The 21,674-nt window shown below is 46.9% G+C and overlaps 1 protein-coding gene across 2 annotated transcripts in view; it reads right to left on the bottom strand.

Annotated features, from left to right (window-relative positions):
* ADRA1D (adrenoceptor alpha 1D) overlaps nt 1-21,674 on the bottom strand; it is a 124,831-nt gene that overhangs the window by 40,676 nt on the left and 62,481 nt on the right. Inside the window, exon 2 of one of the 2 annotated variants that reach the window (XM_048846347.2) lies at nt 3,815-11,317. The exons of the other annotated variant lie outside the window; for it this stretch is intronic. Within the exon in view, the coding sequence (XP_048702304.1) occupies nt 10,749-11,317 (569 nt within the window). The 3' untranslated portion in view covers nt 3,815-10,748. Of the gene's footprint in view, nt 1-3,814; nt 11,318-21,674 lie in introns of those variants that run through there. 2 annotated transcript variants of the gene reach the window in all.

The raw sequence follows: 21,674 nt of genomic DNA, 5'->3' as shown, positions 1-21,674 counted from the left end.
CTGACATCTCAAAGTGCAGCACAGCCGTAAAAGTTCCTCGCAACTGGCCACATAGTTGACCCAGAGCATTTTTTAAAGACACTTTGTCCTAAACATTGGCCCTCTTCCAACATTGTACACCCTTTGGTAATAAGAGGAAGACTGGTCAGTTCCCTGCATTTTTGGCAGGGTCCATATCACAAGCTTCGTTAATTCTATTTTCGGACACCCTCTTGACCTAGGCACTGAATGGCTGTGGTGGATCCATAGGGATGCGGGTTTTTTTCAGTCTGCAGGCCACTGCATTGAGAATATTTGTTCCTCATTATGTCTTTGGTGCCAGCAATAAGCTCTGTGGTGAGCAAGATGCCAAAGTAAAGTCAGTACCTACCCACAAAGGGAAAGACCCTCCCGGCCAAACCCGCCATTAACCCTTCTGCTTGATCCTCATTTCGTTTTGTGGCCCATGAGGTAGAGGTTAAGCACCCATGGCTCACAGGCAGCTGCTTCAGAGGACAGGTAGCAAGCTGGGAATGGGCAACAGGGGATGGGTCACTTGATGATCACTTGTTCTGTTCATTCCCTCTGGGGCATCTGGCATTGGCCACTGTCAGAAGACAGAATACTGGGCTAGATGGACCTTTGGTCTGACCCAGTATGGCCGTTCTTATGTTCTTAAGCTAGGCCCCCATTATCTCTAGGCCAATGGCTTGAATCCAGGAAAGCTCAGGAGAGTAGAAATCCTTGTCAGCTGTCTTGGTGGCCTATGTGAACTGAGCGTGTTGGTCTCAGCCTAGTGCTTAGGGCCTTTTCCAGCTCCCCTTGAAGTCAATGGGCATCTTCAATTGACCTCAAGGGGAGTTGGATTTGGCCTTAAAGTTGGGATTGCCTAAGGAAATGAGGTGTCCGTCTCCCATTGGCTTTTAATGGCAGTGGGGGCCTATTACGCCCCTTCCCCCCTTAGGCCCTTTTGAATAATCCCAGCCTGAGTGAACAAGTGCCTCCATCTCAAATCGCACCAGGACAGCTGGCGCTCATTGGTCTGAGAGGTGATCTGCTCTAGGATGCAGCTAAGTGGCATAGCGGTAGGTGGGGCTGTACAGGGTGGCCTCCATCATGATGGTACATGCAGAATCTGTTTTTTAACAGTATGGTTTGGGGGAGGAAGAGAGGCCCCCAGGGCTGTCCTCATGGCACCTTTCCCTGGCAATAACTCACGCTGCAAATTACATACATAAATAAAAATGAATCAAAACAGCTTTTTCTAACCCCGCGGCCAATTCTCAGGAGCGAAAATAGCTGCAATGGCCCTTGAGGGATAGAATATAAACCACAAAACCCAGAATCTAAACATAAATAAATAAACGACTGACACTCTGTCAAAAGCAAGCGAAAGTGTAGCTGTCCCTGGAGCTTCAGAATGGCAGCAGATAACTCCCCTGGCTAGGTAAGTCTGCTCTGTTGAGCAAAGCTGGCATGCTCTTCTGGGCAATGCTTCCTGTGTTCAGTAAGATGCACTGTCCATCCCCTAGGCCAGGTATAGATTTATAGATTGTTCAGGCCAGAAGGGACCATTATGACCATGTCATCTGAGCTCCTGCATAGCATGGGCCAGAGAACCTCACCCAGTGATTCCTGCGTCAAGCCTTTAAGCTCTATTTGAGCTAGAGCATATATAATTAAAAAGATCTCCTGTCCTGAGTGAGACTTCAAGTGATGGAGGATCCACCTGCTCCATAGGCAATTTGTTTCAGTTGGTTAATAACCCTCATTGTTAAAAATGTGTCTTATTTCTAGTTTGAATTTGTCTCGTTTCACTTTCCAGCTGTTGGATCATACGTGTTTTTTGGCTCAAGAGCTATCTATCAGAAATCTTCCCAAATACTAAGAAGTAGCCTTTTTAAACAGTAGTCTGTGATGAGACTAACTCAATAGAAACATGTAAACATCCCACATGAATAGCAGAGTGCTAAAGCAGGGGTGGGCAAAATTTTTGGCCCGAGGGCCACATCTGGGTGGGGAAATTCCATGCAGGGTCATGAATGTAGGGCTGGGGCAGGGGGTTGGGGTGCAGGAGGGGGTGGTGCAGGGGGGGTGTGGGGTACGGCAGGGGCTCAGGGCAGGAGGTTGGGGGCTCTGGGCAGGGGGTTGGGGTGCAGGAGGGGTGTGGGTGCAGGAGGGAGTGGTGCAGGAGGGGTGCAGGGTATGGCAGGGGCTCAGGGCAGGGAGTTGGGGGCTCAGGGCAAGGGGTTGGGGTGTAGGAGGGATGCAGGGTATGGCAGGGACTCAGGGCAGGGGGTTGAGGGCTGGGGTGCAGGAGGGGGCTCAGGGCAGGGGCTTGGGGTGTAGGGTGAAGAAGGGGTTCAGGGTGTGTGTTCCAGCCCAGCCCACTTACCTCGAGTGGCTCCGGGGTGGCACTGACTTCAGCAGGCTCTTGGGAATTGAGTGAGTTTTGTCTTGTTTTTACCATGTGCCTCAGGCGAGCCATACAACACATCCAGGTGCCAGACAGACGTGCTATGTTCAAAGGACAGCCACGGGCCACCTGCCTTTGAGCCTCTGACTTCTCAGGTAATGGTATGTAACCTTCCACATGCATCAGGCAGAGGAAGTGTTGCACAAACTCTAAGGCAAGGCAAGGTGAAGGGCGTGTGTGAAAGCTGAGATGGGACATTTTACCCAGGCAAATTCTATGGTACAGAAAGATCATTAAGTACATGTGACAATGACAACTTCCTTTATTTTTTTCCCCAGGGCTCTGCAACATTACAAAGGAAATAAAAGGGTGTTCCCTTGCTCCTGTTGCTCCTTTAAAAAGGTTGAACCTCTTTGTCTTTTTCATCCCCAATGTCTGTGATTTTTGTACAGCTAAAGCAACATGAGATCCACTCAGACTGTGGTTTATCATTCGTGTTGTAAGGACCTATTTCCGTCTCCCTGGGACAGAGGCTCTCAGAGGCTGGTTGGAACATTTGGTCCCCCACTCCCTCCACACGCAGAAGAATTCAACTTTTTGGCAAAATACTTTGCCCCAAATCCAAAATATTTCAATTGTAAAGTGCTGCTGTGGTGTCCCACAAGAGTTACAGTCTGGTTGCTCCCATGATTCCATTCTCCCCATGCTGAACTTCACCTCCCATAATGCACGACTACCACATGACGGCCCATAGGCACTGCCTCTCTTTTCCACAAAGGGAGATCGTGATGCTTCATGGGAGATGTAGTCCAGCCAGGGAGCCGGATGCATAAAGGAGAACGGGAGCATGAGACACCTAAGCGACAAGTCCTGTGAAGCACTTCACAATGGAAATATTTCAGGTTTCGTACATTTTTCAACTAAAAATTGAAAATTTTCAAGGAAAGCAGATATTTTTCAGAAAAAAATCATTACACCCCTCCCCCTCCGCACAATTTTCCATCAAACAGCAGTTTCAATAGAAAAAATTTTCAACCAGACCTAAGTCTTAACATTTATGATACTAGGGTCCCCTTTTCCACACCAGAACCCCCACCCCATCCCAGGACACACACTCCCTCCAGAACATGCCCTTCCCCATTCAGCAATGTGGGAAGAGCAAGGTTGTCATGACCCCTGACACTGTCTGTGATCCTCAGCCTGAGACTTCCTGGGTTTAGATCATTTCAGGAAGAAATAGCTTCTTTTCAAACTCCCATTGTATTTACCAGCTGGTCAAACTTTTATAATCTTTTTAGACCATTTATATGTGGGTGAAAAGACATGAATTTAAAAGGTGTGCTTTATCACAACCGTCCCTCCCATATTTCAAAAATCATATCAAGCAACGATACTGCCCCTTAATAATAATACTGCACCTTTTATACAGCATTGTGCGTGTATTTGGTACAAACCAAAATATGTGCATTCAGTTTTGTAGACTTTACATCAATCCAACGTACCTCGAATCACAGCACAGAAATACTTTGACTAATAAATACATTGAGGATGAAAAATAAAAATCTATACATAAAAAAAAATCCAGATGTTGCTAAAGGAAATGTACACTTATATACACATTGTAAACAATAGAAATGTAACCAAACTTCAGTCCAGCTTAATGGTGGATAAAACCTTCTGCCCTCTAGGAATGGAAGCTGGGAGGTTCTGTTGACATAAGTGCTGCAGCCAGCCAGTCTTGGCATTAGTTCATTGAAGCAACAAAGTATAACAATGCTAAAAGTGACCCCAGAAAGCCAGTATAACGAAGTGAGAGCCCTTGGACACCGGTGATGCATGTGCTTTATGAAATGGCCCAATGATTAATCACTTGGATGGTTTGGAGATGTTGGGACAGATCTTCACCTAGGGTACGTCAGCCTGGTCCCACTGAAGTCAATGGAGCTATGACATGGGCATCAGCTAAGTATCTGACCCATTTCCTCACCCTGGTAAAGGAAAACTGAATGAGGAAAGGTCTCCTCCAAAAGTTCTGCTCTTCGGAGGCCCCTGCCGATTTCCTTTGGTGACGGGATCACAGGGCAATGCACTGGCTATAGACACCCAGATCACAAGTGTTCTAGCTAGATGTCCCCCTCTCCCAGCAAACTGGGTACATCAGTGGGGGGAACCCAGGCCTAATCTGAAAAAAGTTCTTCTGGTGGATGCTTGGTAATGGCCAATCATTGTCTGATAGGACACAATTCAGGATTTCAGATCACCACGAAAGGAAGGAACCCTGTGCTGGTGGATTGTGGTTGTTGTTGTTGGTGGTGGTTGGGGGGGGGGGGGTGAGGGGTTGAGGACACTCCAATGGAGCTCCAGGGGTTGCAGGAAGATGGAGAGAGAGGGCAGGTAGTAAAGCAAAGCAAGGGTCCACTTTGCCTCTGGAAGATCACAAGTTCTGCAGGGTTCTAGCTATCTAGGTATTTATATGGCCCCCATCACTACAGTTAGGATCTGAGTGCTTTGGAGGGCGGGGAGGGGCAGGAGCTGAGCCAGCTGCACCTTGTGTTTGGCTCTTTACTTGGGTGTGGGGGGAGGGGAGCAGAAACAAATTCTGTCTCCTTGACAGAAAGAGAGAAAACCCATGTGAATTTCAGCTGGTGGAGTCATTGTTCCCCTAGAGGAGGGAGAATGGGGCTCCTGTTATGCACAGCATGAAAAGGAACCAGGGCAGAGGGTTTTTTGTGGAGGGATATTTTGTGCAGGAGAAGGTTAGGTCAAAGCCATATGCTCCTTTTAATCCAAGAGCCTAACAACACTTGCCTCTGATCTTAGTGCAAGGGGTTGGGAGCGGGTGTCCTTGGGATTTACCAACTGATTTTTACAGTGCTGTTTAAAAAACAACAACACTTCCTTCAAATTTGAACACCTCCCATGTTAGGATACAGAGGTTTCTGATTCAGGCCCAGTTTAAGATTTTCAAACTGCATCCACAGCTAAATGTTGCAGCTCAGGTCCAGCTCTAGTTTGGATAATGATGATCAGCTCTCATGCTTCAGGGCATAAGTCCCTGCAGGGGTCAGGAAGGAACTTTTTTCTGATGGACATTGTTGCACAGTTGGGTACATGCATTAAGGGTTATTTTCTCCTTCCTTTTCAACATCAGCTATTGGCCATGACATGGAGACCAGACTGCATGAACCATGGCAAATGGCATCTTATGCTAATTAAAATATTCCATGGGTTTTTTACTGAATGTGAATTTGATACATGTGACCTCTGCAATAATTCAATTACATATTGGTTCATTAACTTGTAAATATAGGATTTACAGATTATATCATATGGACTTCTATAGTTTATTGGGTAAAATATCTACTTTCTGACGTGTACTTTCTGTGCTGGGTTTTATTTTTCTTTGACTGGATTCGTGATAACCCTTCCTCAGGAGCCATTATGATCAATTATGTAAATAAATATGCATTTTCAAAATGAGTGCTTGTACCAAAATATATGTCATTCCACATTGCAATTATATCAGTCACAGGAAAATGTCATTTATAAAGTGTTTATCAAAGTTATTATCCAATCAGGTAAAAAAACTGCATCTTTCCAACTTCCCACATGAGTGTTTTTTCACTCCTTATAATAATTATTTATATGAGCCAAGATATTGGTTCCCTTGATAGACTGGGATGGTCTCTAAAGCCATTTTAGACTCGAACTATTTATAGGAAACACTCCAGCCCATATTCTGACCCACTGATCTCATGCCTGTCAATAGCAACAGGAGCTTTGTGTGAAGAGACGAAGGCTAGCTTATGACCCTGATTCTGTTCTGGTATCCCTCTGATGTAATTCCACTGAATTCACTGGAGTGACTCTAGATTTACACCAGTGTAATCAAGATCTAAATCAGACTCCCAGCAGGTGTAAATCAACACAGCGCCAATGGACTCAGCTTCAATGAAGCGATGTTGATTCATACCAGCAGAGGATCCAGCTTTCCTTTTTTTAGAAATGCTTATTTTCTATTTATCTCAAATTGTCGGACAAAATCCCTCAAATAAGTTACATTTTTCTGTCATCAGTATTTAACCAATGCTAAGGTTTGGGCTCCAGACTGACCAGGAAGATAGAACTGAATCACCTGAACATGGGCAGCTATAGGTTATGATGTCCCAGCCTATCTTGAAGGGTGTTGTAGCTTCCATATGTGCTTAGTTAATACCCACGCTGATCTCGAATGCAACCAGAATCAGTTGACAGAAGGGCAGAATTTTGCAAGACCCCGTAAAAGTATTGCACAGCAGCCAGTGTTGGAATCCTTTCCTCGGATGGATTCAGCCTCTCTGCACAAAACTAAGCCATCCCTGGTAGGGGGAACTTGTATCCCTGGTTTAAACGAAGAACAAAAATGCTGCCTAAATGCACTAGGCTACAGCAAGTAGCAGGTATTATTAAACAGCATTATAGCGAATGCGCCCCACATAATTCTACTCTATGCGTCTCTTATGTCTTAATTGTCTTAATTCAAACACCGGGACAGCTGCACTTAACACAACAAAGGAGATGTGTGGGTTTTGTTTGCTTGTTTAGGCCTAGTTTTATCTCCTCTGTTCCCCTGCAGCCCTGAATAGAACCCGGAGGGAGAATCGGTGAAACACCCAGCAATTAGGCATTGCTTTGCTGAATGCTTTCAAGTGATCAGAGGTTATACATTCAGGTATATGAAATCATAAAAATGAAACAGAAGAAGCTAATTTAAAAGGTCAGGCAGACGTGTTAGCAACAGCCTCAGCAACTTGGGAGGAATATTTGATAAAATGTTTGCCAGGAACAGCTAGACAGCCCTGGAAAATCTTCAGTTTATGAGAAAATATCTGTGATTTGGGAAATGACAGTATGTTGGTATATATATATGTGTGTGTGTGTATCTGTATACAGCATATAAATCTACACACACATATACACATGGATGGATGTATTCTCATCTCACTGAATGGGAAGTTACCCGCATAAATCCATTAATATTATATGAAATTCCCATTTAAGATCAAATTTCCATCCTGCCCTTAACTAGGCCTCCATTTTGGTGGGTGCAGTTAACATCACTTGTCAACTCACAGCCTGATTGCACCTGGAGGTCAGGTATTTAGATGGTTAAATGTCCGCAAATTACCACAGCTACAAACGTGGGCCCATGATTATAAGCACCTTTTGCCCCCCAATGTGCTTTCTTTCCCCTGCAGTCAGCAGATCTGGAATAGCTACCTGTTTCCATACAGCACCTTACCTGTCCAATGGATTAGTTCTATTGTCAGTGCAGATCTCCCCTTAATATCAATGGAATACATGCCCATGTGTCTGGAGTAGGGGGACGAGGGCAGGGTGAATGGACTCTTCTCCTTCCAGAACTCCTGACAAGCCACCTGCTCTGGGCTAGATTCCAGCACCAATGACCACACACCGCTCTGGCTTTGCCTACCTGGCGCTGTCTCATAGTGCTATGGGCCCAGCAGTGCCTTTAAGCTGCAAGCTCCTCGGCTTGGGGGCTCCCACCTTTGCATGGCTGTACTGTCCCAGGCATGGCTACACAATGCTTAGAAGGGCCTGCTCCTACTCATCGGAAGTCTTTCCACTAACTTTAATGGCCGCAGGATTGGGCTCCAAACAATTAGCAGCAATAAACAATAACTGCAAATTGAACAGCGCCCATCAACTGCAGTGGGAATTTGGAGGGGGCAGGGTTGGGCCCTGTGTCATGCTTTGTATGTTAACTATTTGCAGGCACTGTTCTTATACCGCTAAAGGGCTATTTGGTTATTCTCAGCTCACCCTTTATTTACGGTCACTGCAGGGCTCCTACAAACCCAAAAAGAAATACGCTTTTCCCACTGAGAAGGCCCAATTGGGTTCCCCTTGGGGCTTTTGGCAGGATTGGGCCGACTGGGATTTCTGAGCGCTATTTGGCAAGCCTCTTAGCAATCTCTGAACACACACTGTACCGAACCAGACATGGTTCACAGCGAGTGCACCATTGGCCAGTGCTGCTTGATATTGTTGGCTTCCTGCAGGGAATAGTTTGACACACACCAGACTTGCTTGTGCAATAATTCATTTCGTTCAGTGTCAGCTTGACAAGGGTATTGCAGAGTTCAGCTACGACCCACTCCATACACTGCATCTCGGTACCCAATATATTAGTCTTTCTTTCTTTCTTTCTTTCTTTCTTTCTTTCTTTCTTTCTTTCTTTCTTTCTTTCTTTCTACACTTTCTGTATTGAGTTTCCATTTAAAAACAAAGAACAAGGAGGACAAAACATAACACCCAGTTTTTCTAACACTGTGAGCCTGGCAGCTGGGTTTCTCTTCTTGCAAAAGCTTAGTCAGAGAGGCTGGATAAACATACACCAGGCCCCAGTAATGAAAGCCATGTTAGTCTTAATGGGCCAAATTTGCCCCAGGTGGGACTGCACTGAGCTGGGTGGGATTACACCTGGGATGAATTTGACAGCATGTCTCCACTATGGAGCATGGTTTCCTATATTTTTATTTGCACCAGAGAATGGACCTGAGATAAGACTTTTAGACTCAGACCCGCGCTCTGCCCAAGTCCCCAGGGCATTTGAATTCAGGGATTGTGGGCTGAGCCTATTTCTAAACTTAACATAGGTTCTTTGTGGAGCCTCCTGGGCTCATCAGTGGCCCAAAAATGCAACAAAATAGACACATGAAATACGCAGCTCGGTGGAGTGTGACCAACTAATTGGCTGAGTGCAAATATACAACAAAGCATAACACACCACACTGTGCCTGGTCATACTAGGTTGGTGCTATCGATGGTGCCCTTTTTTTTGGGGGGGGGGGGGCACACATCTTCTTTCTCCACATAGTCTAGGGCATTGGAGACCACTACATCCTCTCGGATGAGGGCTCACTCTGGATCTGTGCATGGTGGGGAAAAAAATGATCGCTACCCTTTTTGGCCCCAGCAAGAGCAAACAAAACCGACAATTACTGAGGGCCACTGAACGGTTCAGCTTGGGTAGCTCCGCCGTCTCGGCAAGGAATTGTGTCAGAACGGCACAAGAGCGATGACTATCATCGTGGACTGACTCAGCTCAAGAACCTGGCGCATTACAAGGGGGAACTCCAACCTCTATGGAGAGATGTTTGACTTTAGCTCTGACACACTAACCTCAGAGATGGGCCTACATGGAAACATCCATCCCAAACTATGGGGAAGTTTGAGTCTTGAGCTGAACTTTGCTGCCCACCGTTTCTCTCTTATTGTTTGAGAGGGAGAGCGAGAGAGAGAGAGGAAGAGGTGGGGGCTGAAGAGCCAGACACGTCCAATATCCAAAAGCACTCCTGGCAGTGTTTCCTCGCTGCTGACACAGAGCAACATGCACTCGCGCTGGTGCTGGCAGTGGGTGCTGTGCAAGGCTCAGGGCGCTTTTCAAACTCAAAGTAAAATGAGAAGTGTATCTCAGATTTGGATTAGAAACAAGACCCGCTTCCCTTTGCTTCAGCGTGTAAGGGAGGATGACTGTTCAGCCATAAACCCATCTTACGCATATGTAGTAACCTGTGGCCAGATATACCTGTGGCAGGGGAAGGATAGCTCAGTGGTTTGAGCATTGGCCTGCTAAGCCCAGGGTTGTGAGTTCAATCCTTGAGGGGGCCATTTAGGGATCTGGGGTGAAAATGGGGGATTGGCCCTGCTTTGAGCAGGGGGTTGGACTAGGTGACCTCCTGAGGTCCCTTCCAGCCCTGATATTCTGTGATTCTGTGATCAGAGACCCCCACAGTCAACAGCAGGAATCAAACCCCGGGACGTTCACCAGAAGCCCTTACCCTAATGGAACAGCTCTGTCACTAAGCAGCCGCTGAATCCTTGCTGGGAACAGCCTCTGGAAGGAGCTGTGGTCACGTGCACTATGACAGGAGAATTACACCCAGCTTTGGTTCCTTCATGGTGTTGACCTTTCTATTTTTTTTTTTGGAATCTTGAAGGATGCATTCTAGTTTCCCCTGAATTGCACAGCAGCTATGAAACACCATCACCCGACCAGAAGAACCAGATCATTTCCCCACAGTCCCCACAGTCCCACTGCTTCCTTCACGTGGCAATACAGCGGATAAGACTCGGGCATTGCATTAGAGCATGAGTATTTCCCTTATACTAAGCCCTTAGCACCCTGTAACCTTAGTGGGCGGTGATCACAGAACCTTCCGGTGGCTCATTTGACACCTGATCGCTTTTTCCAGTCTGCCTGACAAACATATCGATTGCATCCCATTTTCGTCCCCTCTAACCACATATAATGCACATTTTAAAACAAACAAATAGTTGTCCCGGGGCTTTAAATATCCGTTTCTCTGAGCCCACAGCAGTCTGGTAAATCGTACACTTGGTAGTCAATAGCCTCCGTGAAGTCATTAGGGATCCCTATAGAAACGGACTCCACCTCCATTTTGTAAGCTGCGGTCATGCCCCCTTTGCAGGAGCCACCCCTTATTTTGTTGGAGAGGCTGTTCATCTTTTCTTTCAGCTGGGTGGAGGATGGTTTTTGGAAAGCGGTGACCATTTTCCACCCTTTGAAGCTTAGCGTTCGCCTCTTAGGGGTTCTTTCCTGGGGGATGGAGTTCAATATGAAAGAGCTGTTGAGGGCGGTGATTCTGGGCCCCATGTCCCTGTCGGAATCCCGCTCCGAGCTGCTCATGGAGGTGGCATGCCAGTGGTTGTCATACACCCTCCAGATGGGCCGCCGGTGCCGGTGGCCCTGACACTTGAGCAGCCGGACGAAAGCTCTCCTGAACTCTTTGCTGGAGCAGGGGTAGATGATGGGGTTCACGCAGCTGTTGAAGTACCCCAGCCAGAAGATGATCTTGAAGACCATGTCGGAGGGCTTCAGGGAAGGAAAGAAGGAACCTTGGAGGAAATTGGGACAAACACGGTTAGAGGGAGGCCACGGGGACATTGTACGGCAGCTCAGATTATACAACTCTGCAAGGAAGGGCGAAACTGATTGTAACCCTGCATAAAATCAACATGCACCATAGACCAAGATTTGAGGGTCTCACTCTCTGTTTCAATGCCCCAGGTTGAGCGGCGCCATTTTGCTCAGCGAGGTACTGCTCAGCAGAAGCAAGGCTGGCAGGCCTGGCCCCTAGGTGCTCGTAACAGTGCAGTCAGACTGTGCAGGAGATGGGAACTACAGTACCCCCGGCCCAGTGGGACAGCCTCAGGGATGAAACAGCTTCACCAGAGCAGTGCTGATGAAGGCACTCAGCATAGGGGAAATATTTCTCTTACCATCCCCCCACATGCCTGCCCAGCGCCCATCCTGGCTGCTTGGGCTGGGCTCTGGGGACAGCCCTGGGGCCTAAACCATTTCCCATGATTCACAGAGAGACAGGCTTAGAAGCCACAAGCCAGACCACAAGGCAACGTTTCCTTTCTTACCTGTAAAGGTATAAAGCCAGCTTCTCATCTGGTGCAAATCAGTACAGTGCAAGTGAAGTCAATGCAGCCATGCCCATTTGTACCAGGGGAGGATCTGGCCCCTGTGATATCGTCTTTGAGTGAACTAGGTGTTTCAGGAAAGTACCTGGTTGACAGGCCTGGAATCCAAGTCTTCTAAACGCAACAGATATGGCAGCACATCAGACCACCCACATCCTTGATGCTCTCACAGGAAAGAGCCTCCAAAACCCGGCCCAGCTGGAGGCTCCCAGACAGTAGGGTGGGTGGGTTGTGATGAAGGTTTCTATGATAGACACATGTTTACTTGGCAGCAAGCTGAGACCTTCATCCCAGCCCAAGCAGGCCACTGGACAGCTGCTTTTTCTCAACGCCGGCACAGGCTGGCACAGGTCTCCTGGGGCTGATCTACCAATCCCCTGAGCCATCCAGTTCCTCATTGCAGAGTCTTTATCTGCATATCTTAGAGGATATCACTCATTTGGCCCTGGATCCTGAGGTGCAGGTAAACCACGTTAACTGCTGAGCTCTTGTGATCAATGAGAAAAAGGATGCAGGGCTCAGAATGAGTCTTGCAGCACCAGCCTGCTGCGGCGGTGAGTGTGGTATATGAACCCAGACAGACAGACAGCACAGCTGTGTGTGACATTGATGGTTTCCCCAATGCTAGCGCCAGACAAAGAACTAGTCCCCAAGGGACCGCTGATGTCAGTCACTGACAAACACTGCAGTGTGCTTGCAAACTATAGAAGAGAGCAATTGAACAAGCGAGACTGAGGTGCTTGTGGAAGCCACAAAGAAACGAGTGCTGTCAGTTATCAACATGAAGGCAGTTCCTGTTTCAAGGCAGATGAAACACTAATAAATTCTGAGGGAAGACAGTAATCTGTACCCAGGGTGCATGTACAGGATCTCGCTGACTTTTATGGAGAGCTCTGTCCCGAGCTGCCGCTCCTCTCCTGTTCGGAGAGCGGAGGCATGTGGCCAGTTTATACAATCCTCAAGGTCCTTGCAGCTTGGATTCTAGCTAGGGAGAATGGAAAAAACAGTGTAGTGAACTATAAATGTGTATATATGGCAAGGAAGTGGGGGAGGTGTGGTGGGGAGCAGGGGACTCCTGGGTTATTATAGCCGTAGATCTGCTACTGACTCATGAGGCCATTTGGGCACCAGATGAACCATCTGGCTAGTGATGTAAACCTACCTCACAGGGGTTTGATGAGGCTTAGTTCAATAGTGTGTCTAAAGTGCTTTGGGATCCTGAGCTGAATAGTGCTTTACTAGTGCACACTATTTATTACTACTTAAGAAACCTAAAGAAAGATGTAACTAAGTGTCTCGTTCAACTGTACATAGTCAAAGCATGCACGTACGCCAAGACCCTTTTTAACTTCCAGGAGAGATTTACAATAGATGGTATATTGGGATAATAATTTTGTCCTTCTGTGGGGAGCAGCAGAACCCTACCCATAACTCAAGGAGCCAGGGATACATAACTAAATTAGATTTGCCTTCAAAATGTGTATCGGTTCTGTAAACCAAAGAATGGACTGAAAAAGAAGAGGCAGCCCCTACCGAGCTTGGACGTTTATCAGGGTCTGATATTCAAGGTCATATACATTTTAGAGAATGAAATATTTTCTATAGAACTTTGAAACCGCCCTGTAGAGCTGAATAGGGAAGAACCTGAAGTGTCTGGTTTCAAAAGTCCACAGAGAGGTAAGTTGTCGCTCTGTTCAATTCTATAGAACTTTTCTGTAATAGGGAGGTGCCAAATGCGACCATTAACCAGGCTATGAGTGGCATTGCATCCTGCAGAACCAAAAGTTACCTTCTGTCTCTGCTCCCCATCACAGGCTGCTGGCTCCCCATTCTGTTGTGGCATCCCAGCATGCACCACACTGGGACATCACTGCTTTTGCATGGAGTTGGCTGTGTGATTAAGTCATTCCCATGATTACCAAGCCCAAAATTTCAAAAATCATGACTCAGGTCCACAAAATCATGAGATTTAAAAAATAAATAAATGTGGGGTTCTTTTCATTTACAATCTGGCCCTGGAGCCTGTAGGGTTCCCTTTTTCAAACTTGTCTCCCCAACCTCGAGGGCTAGAAATGTACTTTTTATTTTAAACGAAAGCTGAGATTCTAACACAATCACGTGACTCCAGAAGCTGGGACTTAAAGAAAAAAGTGAATAGCATGAGCCCTGGGAACACTGTTTTACTGCTAATTTATACCTTGGATGTGTGTGTCCCCTTCTGGGATAGGAAAAGGAACTGGGGCACAAAGTTACCCTCTAATTATGTCTTCTTTACTTTGCCCATTTTAACAAATGGCTGCTTTTGTAGATATCGTGGGCCTGCTCTTGACAGGGATATACACTGGCTTCTACTCATGTACAGCCTGTATGGTGGTCCTTGAGTGGAGAGTTCACCAAGAGAAGAATGCAATGGCACAGAACAGCCACAACTTCCCTCCCACTGCAGGGACCAAATGAGGGAGTCCAGCCCAGCCTGAAAAGCCTTAGGCGCTGGCTCAGGAGCGGGCAGGACAAGAAGATATGCCGATTCAGCACATGGCAGCAGCAGCCTTGCACAGCACAAACTCTGAGAGAGGGTGAGTGGTGGGATTACAGACCAGGGGTGCAGTCTAAGGGCCAGCATAATTCAGAGAGGTGTAATTCCCTGCAACAGCTGCTGTGATTCTAGGCTTCCATCTTCATAGCACCACTATTGTCTTTTGAACGGGATATTAATTAAACTTATTGGAGCGCTTTTTGGATCTGGAAGCAGAGTGTTCTAATTGATAAGGCACTGGTCCTGGCTTCTATTCTCAGCTCTGGCACTGTCCTTGTGCAACTCAGTTCACCTTTCTGTGCCTCTGTTTCCCCATCTGTCGAAGGGGCAAAATGGTACGGACCTTTCTTTGCAGAGTGTTTGGAGATTTGCAGCTATAAAATTGCAACTTAAGCGCTGACTGTTATTCACTCTTGAGCCTTTTAAAAAAAATTTCAAACAAAATATAACCTCTCAAATCTTCCCAGTTATATTTTTGCTTGCTCTTTGCTTTATTAACTTTAGAAGAAACACACAAGCAAAAATACAATGCAGTGAGCAAGAGGCTTAAGGATGGGATTGTCACAAGTACCAAAGGGATTTAGGTACATGAGTCCCAGTGACTTTCAATCCCAATTCAGGTAGGCATTTGTGACAACCCCTCTCTGAATTAATGTTATTAAATCAACCAGGAATTTAAAATTAATGAATTTAACATACCATAATAATTAATTTAGCATGATTAAATTAAATGTTATTCCACTGTCACTGCAAAGGAATGCAAACAGATCATTGCTTTGTGCTTTCCACCTCTGACACAAAAGAACAGGACCTCCCATCATAGCCAGCAGGTGTCACTGTTGCACCTGCAGAGTCTGCTGCTTATTATTACACAGAAAAGCCTGAAATAACTTTCTGACTCAGCCTTAACTGCTTTTAATTTTAGCTCTGGGTGACAAATCACGACACTGTGTGACTGAAGGTTAATTTGTATTTTAGTAAATATCATTAGCTGGGTATCATTATTATTTTATCTGCACACATAACCCTGGTGTCAAAACAGTCGAAAGGGTGTTGAGAGTCTGGCATGAAGCCACAATGATCCAGAAATTCAGCGTTAAGGAGAAAACCTTCCATGGTCCAGTGAGGAGCTTCCAAAATCAGCTGATAGATGAAAATATACTCTATAAAACCCAGGGCCCTAATTCAGCAAAGTACTTGAGCACATGCCTAACATTAAGCGTGTGCTTAAATCCATCCCTGTTCTGCACAGACCTTAAGTGCATGCTGAAACTATAAGCATGTGCGCAGGGCCTATTGAAGTCCAGGGGAGTTAGGCACATGTTTAAGTGATGTCATAAGGAAGGCTGGACTTAAGCATGTTCTTAAAGTTAAGTATGTGCATAAGACCCCATTCAGGAAAGCACTCAAGCCATGTGTTTAAATTTAAGTATGTTTTTAAGTTCCGTTGCCCTCAGTGGGACTTAAGCATGTGCTTAAAGTTAATTATTTGCTTAAGCAATAGCCTGAATAGTGAGGCTTTCAACTGGGACCAAAACCCCGTGCTGAATCAGGGCTAAGTGGAGATTTACAGCAGCTAACTCTGAACGTTTAGGCTTTTGTTGATCTTTGAAACAGGCCACGCTATTGTCAATAGAGATGTGCAACACCAAAACCACTTGAGCTGTGATTAAGTGGCTGGGTTTTACCTGGGTACAATGATTAGTGATACTGTGGCACATAGGAGCCTTAGTCAAGCCCAGCACCCCACTGTTCGAAGTGCTGTACAAACACCAAACAAAAAAGAGCGTACAATGTAAATATCAGACAAGAGGCATCAGCTGGATACAGACTGATGGGGGAGTACAAGGAAACAGACACAACGCTGGTCAGCATGCCAGGCTGCTGGTGTGCCAAAGCCACCGACTAATTGTTGTCAAGTGTTTTGTAGGTATCCTGGCAAAGGAGCGTTTTACGGAGGAATGGAAAGGGGCACAATGAAGCGGCTTTGTGGGTGTTTCTGGGGCATGCCCCCCAAGGATGAGGGGCAGCCTCGGAGAAAGCAAGAAGGCGCTGGTTTGAAAATGTGACAAGTGGGTGCTGTAGGCTGGCATCACGGGCCAATCGGAGCGGGAAGTTGATATCTCCGTAGTGAATGTGAGCGGATTGTGACGGGCCTTGAAAGTGAAGAAAAACAGCTTATGTTGGGTATGACCAGAAGGGGGAGCCAGTGGAGGCATGCAAAGAGAGAGGTGCCCTGGTGAAAGTGACAAGCTGGGAAAAGGATCTTTGCAGCTGTTTTCTGAAGGGATGAGAGCGGGGCAAGACTGCATTTGTCAAGGCCAGAGAGAAGGACGTTGCAGCGATCGAGACATGAGATGATGGAACAAAGCCTGGAACAAAGTTTTAGCTGTGCAGATGGATAGGAAAGGCCATGTCATAGACATAGGCTGCAGAGCCGGGGACACCACCTGGACCATGGTCCAACTATTAGCTTTTGGCCGTGCCAAAACTGAGTGGCTGGATATGAATCAACAGTATACTCTTGTTACCAAGAAGGCCAATGGCATTTTGGGATGTATAAGTAGGGGCATTGCCAGCAGATCGATCGTTCCCCTCTATTCGACATTGGTGAGGCCTCATCTGGAGTACTGTGTCCAGTTTTGGGCCCCACACTACAAGAAGGATGTGGAAAAATTGGAAAATGTCCAGCGGAGGGCAAAAAAAATGATTAGGGGACTGGAACACATGACTTATGAGGAGAGGCTGAGGGAACTGGGATTGTTTAGTCTGCGGAAGAGAAGATTGAGGGGGGATTTGATAGCTGCTTTCAACTACCTGAAAGGAGGTTCCAAAGAGGATGGCTCTAGACTGTTCTCAGTGGTAGCAGATGACAGAACGAGGAGTAATGGTCTCAAGTTGCAGTGGGAGAGGTTTAGGTTGGATATTAGGAAATACTTTTTCACTCGGAGGGTGGTGAAGCACTGGAATGTGTTACCTAGGGAGGTGGTGGAATCTCCTTCCTTTGAGGTTTTTAAGGTCAGGCTTGACAAAGCCCTGGCTGGGATGATTTAGTTGGGGATTGGTCCTGCTTTGAGCAGGGGGTTGGACTAGATGACCTCCTGAGGTCCCTTCCAACTCTGATATTCTATGATTCTATGACCCTATGTGCCCAGTTGCAACACCACTCACTCAAATTTGGCCAAGCAGCAACTCACTCTGATCTGGCCCAGCCACCTGCCCCTCCATCACAAACTTCCTGACCCATGAGTCCCTGCACCCACCCACTAAGTCTGAGTGGCATTGCTATGTGGCATGCTGGGTTGCAATGATACTCACTCAGATTTGGAGGGGGTGGGTATAGGGGCTCATGGACCGGGGGACAGGCTGGTAGTGGTGGGTCACCTGAGAGGGGAAGAGGGGTCAGGAGGCAAGAGGAGAAATTGTGTTTCCTCCCCCACACTTTAACTGGGGCTCAGCAGCCCTGTTAGACATGTTACACAGACAGACTCTGCAAGATGCTTGGATGTGAGGTCCTAGAGAGAGGCCCGAGTTGAAGATCATGCCCAGGTTAGAGTCCTGAGTAAGAGGGAGGACTGTGGTGTTCTCCACATTGACTGAGAAAAGAGGTAGTAGTAAGGGTTTAGGGAGAAGATTAAGAAGATTAAGAGCTCTGTTTTAGCCATGTTGAGATTGAGCTGGTGGCTCTGAGATGTCAGAAAGACAGGCCAAGATTGTAGTTTGGACAGAAGGAGACAGGTCTGGAGTAGTGAGGTAGATCGATCAGTCATGGTAGCTGTATTTGTTCTTGTGGATGAGATTACCCAGAGAGGAGGTGTCGAGGGAGAAGAGAAGGGGATCAAGGATGGAGCCCCAGGGAGCCCTCACAGGAAGCTGGAGGGGGAATGAGTCCTTTGAAGGACTCACGGAGAGCGCGATTAGAGGTAGGAGGAGAGCACAGAGTCACCGAAGCCCAGGGAAGACAAGGTCTCAAGAAGAAGAGCATGTTCGATGGTGGAGAAGGGGGCTGGCAGGTGAAGGAGGAGGAGGGTGGAGTATTGGTTCTGAGCTTAGGCTAGGAAGAGGTCATTGGTGAGAGCAGTTTCAGTGGAGTGCAGGGAGTGGAAGCTGGACTGGAGAGGGTCTAGGGTGGGATTGGAGGAGAAGAACTCCAGACCGATTTTAGACAGCACATTCAATGAGCTTAGAGATGGTAAGGCAGAATGGAGATGGGGGGTAGTTGGAGGAAAGTGGGTCAAGGGTGATTTTTCCCAAGATGGGAGAAACTTATGTTATGCCTCTGTTGTGAGGGGACAGAGCCAGAGGAAAGTGCGTGGTTAAAGAGAAGAGAGAGTCAAGGAGCCAGGAGGGGATGCGAGTGGGCATGAGGGACATCAGGAGATGGGAAGGGGTTAAAAGAGGAGAGCAGATGAGAACCTTCTGCGTCTGTGATTGGGGAGGAGACAGTTGCAGGAGGGGAAGGGAAGACAAGCTTTGGGGACGGGGAAGGTCATGTCACCTGTTGTTAATTTTCTCTTGAAAGACATCAGTGATATCCTGTGCCGAGAGAGCAGCGGAGGCAGGAGGGGAGGGTTTGAGGAATGCGTCGAAGATGGCAAAAAGGCAGCTGGGACTGGCGGTGTGAGATGGCTGAGGTCAGCTACTAGAAATAGGCAGGTTCACCTGCACTTAGCCAGTTTATTTTAAATACATCGGTGCTGGTGCTGGAGACTGGACTCCAAACCCAGATCCTGATCTGAATTTCACAACTGCTTCTCATCATTATTGTGCGCTGAAACAAACCCCAGATCTGGGTGCCCCTAACCTCTGGAAGGTTCAAATTCTCGAGGCACACCCATATTTTCCAGCTTAGATCCAGTTCTAATTTGAATGTGGTTCTCTAGGTGTGTGTGTGTCTGTCTCTTAAATACAAAGAGTAGGAGGACAGTCCAGTGGTTGGAGCTCAGGCCTGTGCGCTGGATCTTGTGGGGGTCTACTCCTGACTGTGACATTGACTTCTGTCTGACCATGGGTAGCTCACGCAATAGCTCCGTGCCTCAGTTTCCCTGCAGGCAAAATGAGGATAACAACCTTTTTCTACTTCCCAGCAGTGTAGTGAGGCTTAATTCAGGACTGTTTGTTGAATGCAGTGAGTTCTGTAGATAAAGGAGCGGTAGAAGTCCAAAGTGTTCTTATTTAAAAGGAAAAAAAGAGAGGAAAAGAACACAAAGCTACAACAATAAAGAGAAAAGGAGCGGCTCTTTAAAAATGAATCCTGAACCTATGTCTTGAGTCATGCCAGCTAAGAGATCAATTCGTGCTTACAATAGCACATTTTAGGGAAAAAATACATACCCACACACTTATCACCTGTCGGTGTAATGTGACTGCTGTAGCTGATCCCTTGTTTCTGTAGTGTCGGAAAAGCTGTGTATTCGAAAAGCAGTAGGAGAGTTCACTGAAGTTTAACACTGGTTGTTTTTCTTCCAGCAGAATTTTGTGTACATACCAAACCTAGGGGCTCATTAGCATCGCTATTAGTATGCAAATATGCATGCCCCTTAAAGAGACACATATTAAGTGCATACATAATTCATCCCACCACTTGCAGTGTGATTATACAGCTCATATTTTATGTCCTTGGCTAGTAACATTATATACATTTAAGCATTCATCAGTCTGGTAGGCAGGAATAATGCTGAGCCTTCAATAAGCCAGAAAAATCATTAGTAAGAAAGAACGAGCTCTCTCTCTCTCTCTCACCCACATAGCCACATGGAGGGCGTTCAGGATTGGGTCTACGTTATGTAATAGTTACACTGCAGATGCTGTCCAGGCATGGTGTGAGAACACTGCATATTGAACACACTAAGGACCCAGGATCAAATTTTCAAAAGCACTTAAGTGAGTTAGGAGCCATAGTCCCCTTTTCAAAACGGATTGAAGCACATAAAAGCCAAAATCCCAGCAATTTTCAGTGAGATTTAGGCTCCTAAGCAGCTAAAGAACAACTAACTGTCACTGAAATCAATGGCCTATGGCATTTAGGCATTTTTGAAATTTTTGCCCCAAATCTTGCAATCCTTATACAGTCCTTCACTGGAGTTTTGCATGAGTAAGACCAGCAGGATGGGGAATCCCATTGTAGTGATGCATCATTATCCCATTCTCCAGTAGGACCTGCCATAAATAAAACCACGGTACAGTTTCCATTAAACCCTCTTGTTTTCATGTGCTCCTGACTGTCCAAACCATTCACCTTTGGGCTATGTTTGGATTCGGCCAGCAGGTGACTTTGGAGCAATAGCCGCGTAAGTGTTTTGGGGTCAGGAGAGGGCTAAAAAGCACATTTCTCTGTGTGTGCGTGGCCCGTCCTGAGTATGTGCTCTGGGCAGTCTGAGAATATGTGGGTGCAGAATCTGAAAGTAGCGCATGTTTGAAAATACACTGCGGTGCATAGGCAGCATTCAGTTATAAGGGCTGATCTTACACAATGGATGTGGTGCCCGTGTGTGGGTCAGCTGCATGGTGAGATGCCCAGAGAAAGGAACTTATTTAAATGTGCAATGGCTTTAAAACCTACCTCGGCAGCAACCTTTCTCTCAAAAGTGACAGCTGACCCCAGCTCTTCCCTGTCTCCCAGGTTTGAGGCCTCGGGCATTGGGGCTGCGTGGTACATAGGACTGCAATGGGACAAATGTGCTCTAGAGCAGGGGTGGCCAACCTGAGCCTGAGAAGGAGCCAGGATTGACCAATGTACATTGCCAAAGAGCCACAGTAATACGTCTCAGAGGGTTAGCTGTGTTAGTCTGGATCTGTAAAAGCGGCAAAGAGTCCTGTGGCACTTTATAGACTAACAGACGTATTGGAGCATAAGCTTTCGTGGGTGAATACCCACTTCATCAGATGCATCTGATGAAATGGGTATTCACTTGCAACTGACGAAGTGGATATTCACCCATGAAAGCTAATGCTCCAACTCTTTGCCAGTAATACATCAGCAGCCCTCCATTAGCTCCCGCCCCTGCTTCCAGCGCCTCCCGCCCATCGGAAGCCCCGCCGATCAGCGCCTCCCCCTCTCTCCCTGCACCTCCCAATCAGCTGTCTCGTGGCATGCAGGAGGCCCAGGGGGGAGGGGGAGGAGTGAGGGCATGGCAGGCTCAGAGCAGGGGGCTGGAAGGGTTGGAGTGGGGGCAGGACCTGTGGCAGAGCCAGGGGTTGAGCAGTGAGCACCTCCTGGCACATTGG

The sequence above is a fragment of the Caretta caretta genome, chromosome 4 (assembly GCF_965140235.1).
Source record: "Caretta caretta isolate rCarCar2 chromosome 4, rCarCar1.hap1, whole genome shotgun sequence".
NCBI classification, from domain to species: Eukaryota; Metazoa; Chordata; order Testudines; family Cheloniidae; genus Caretta; species Caretta caretta.
Note: the sequence above shows the minus strand (reverse complement) of the source record. Positions and strands in the feature narration are given on the sequence as shown.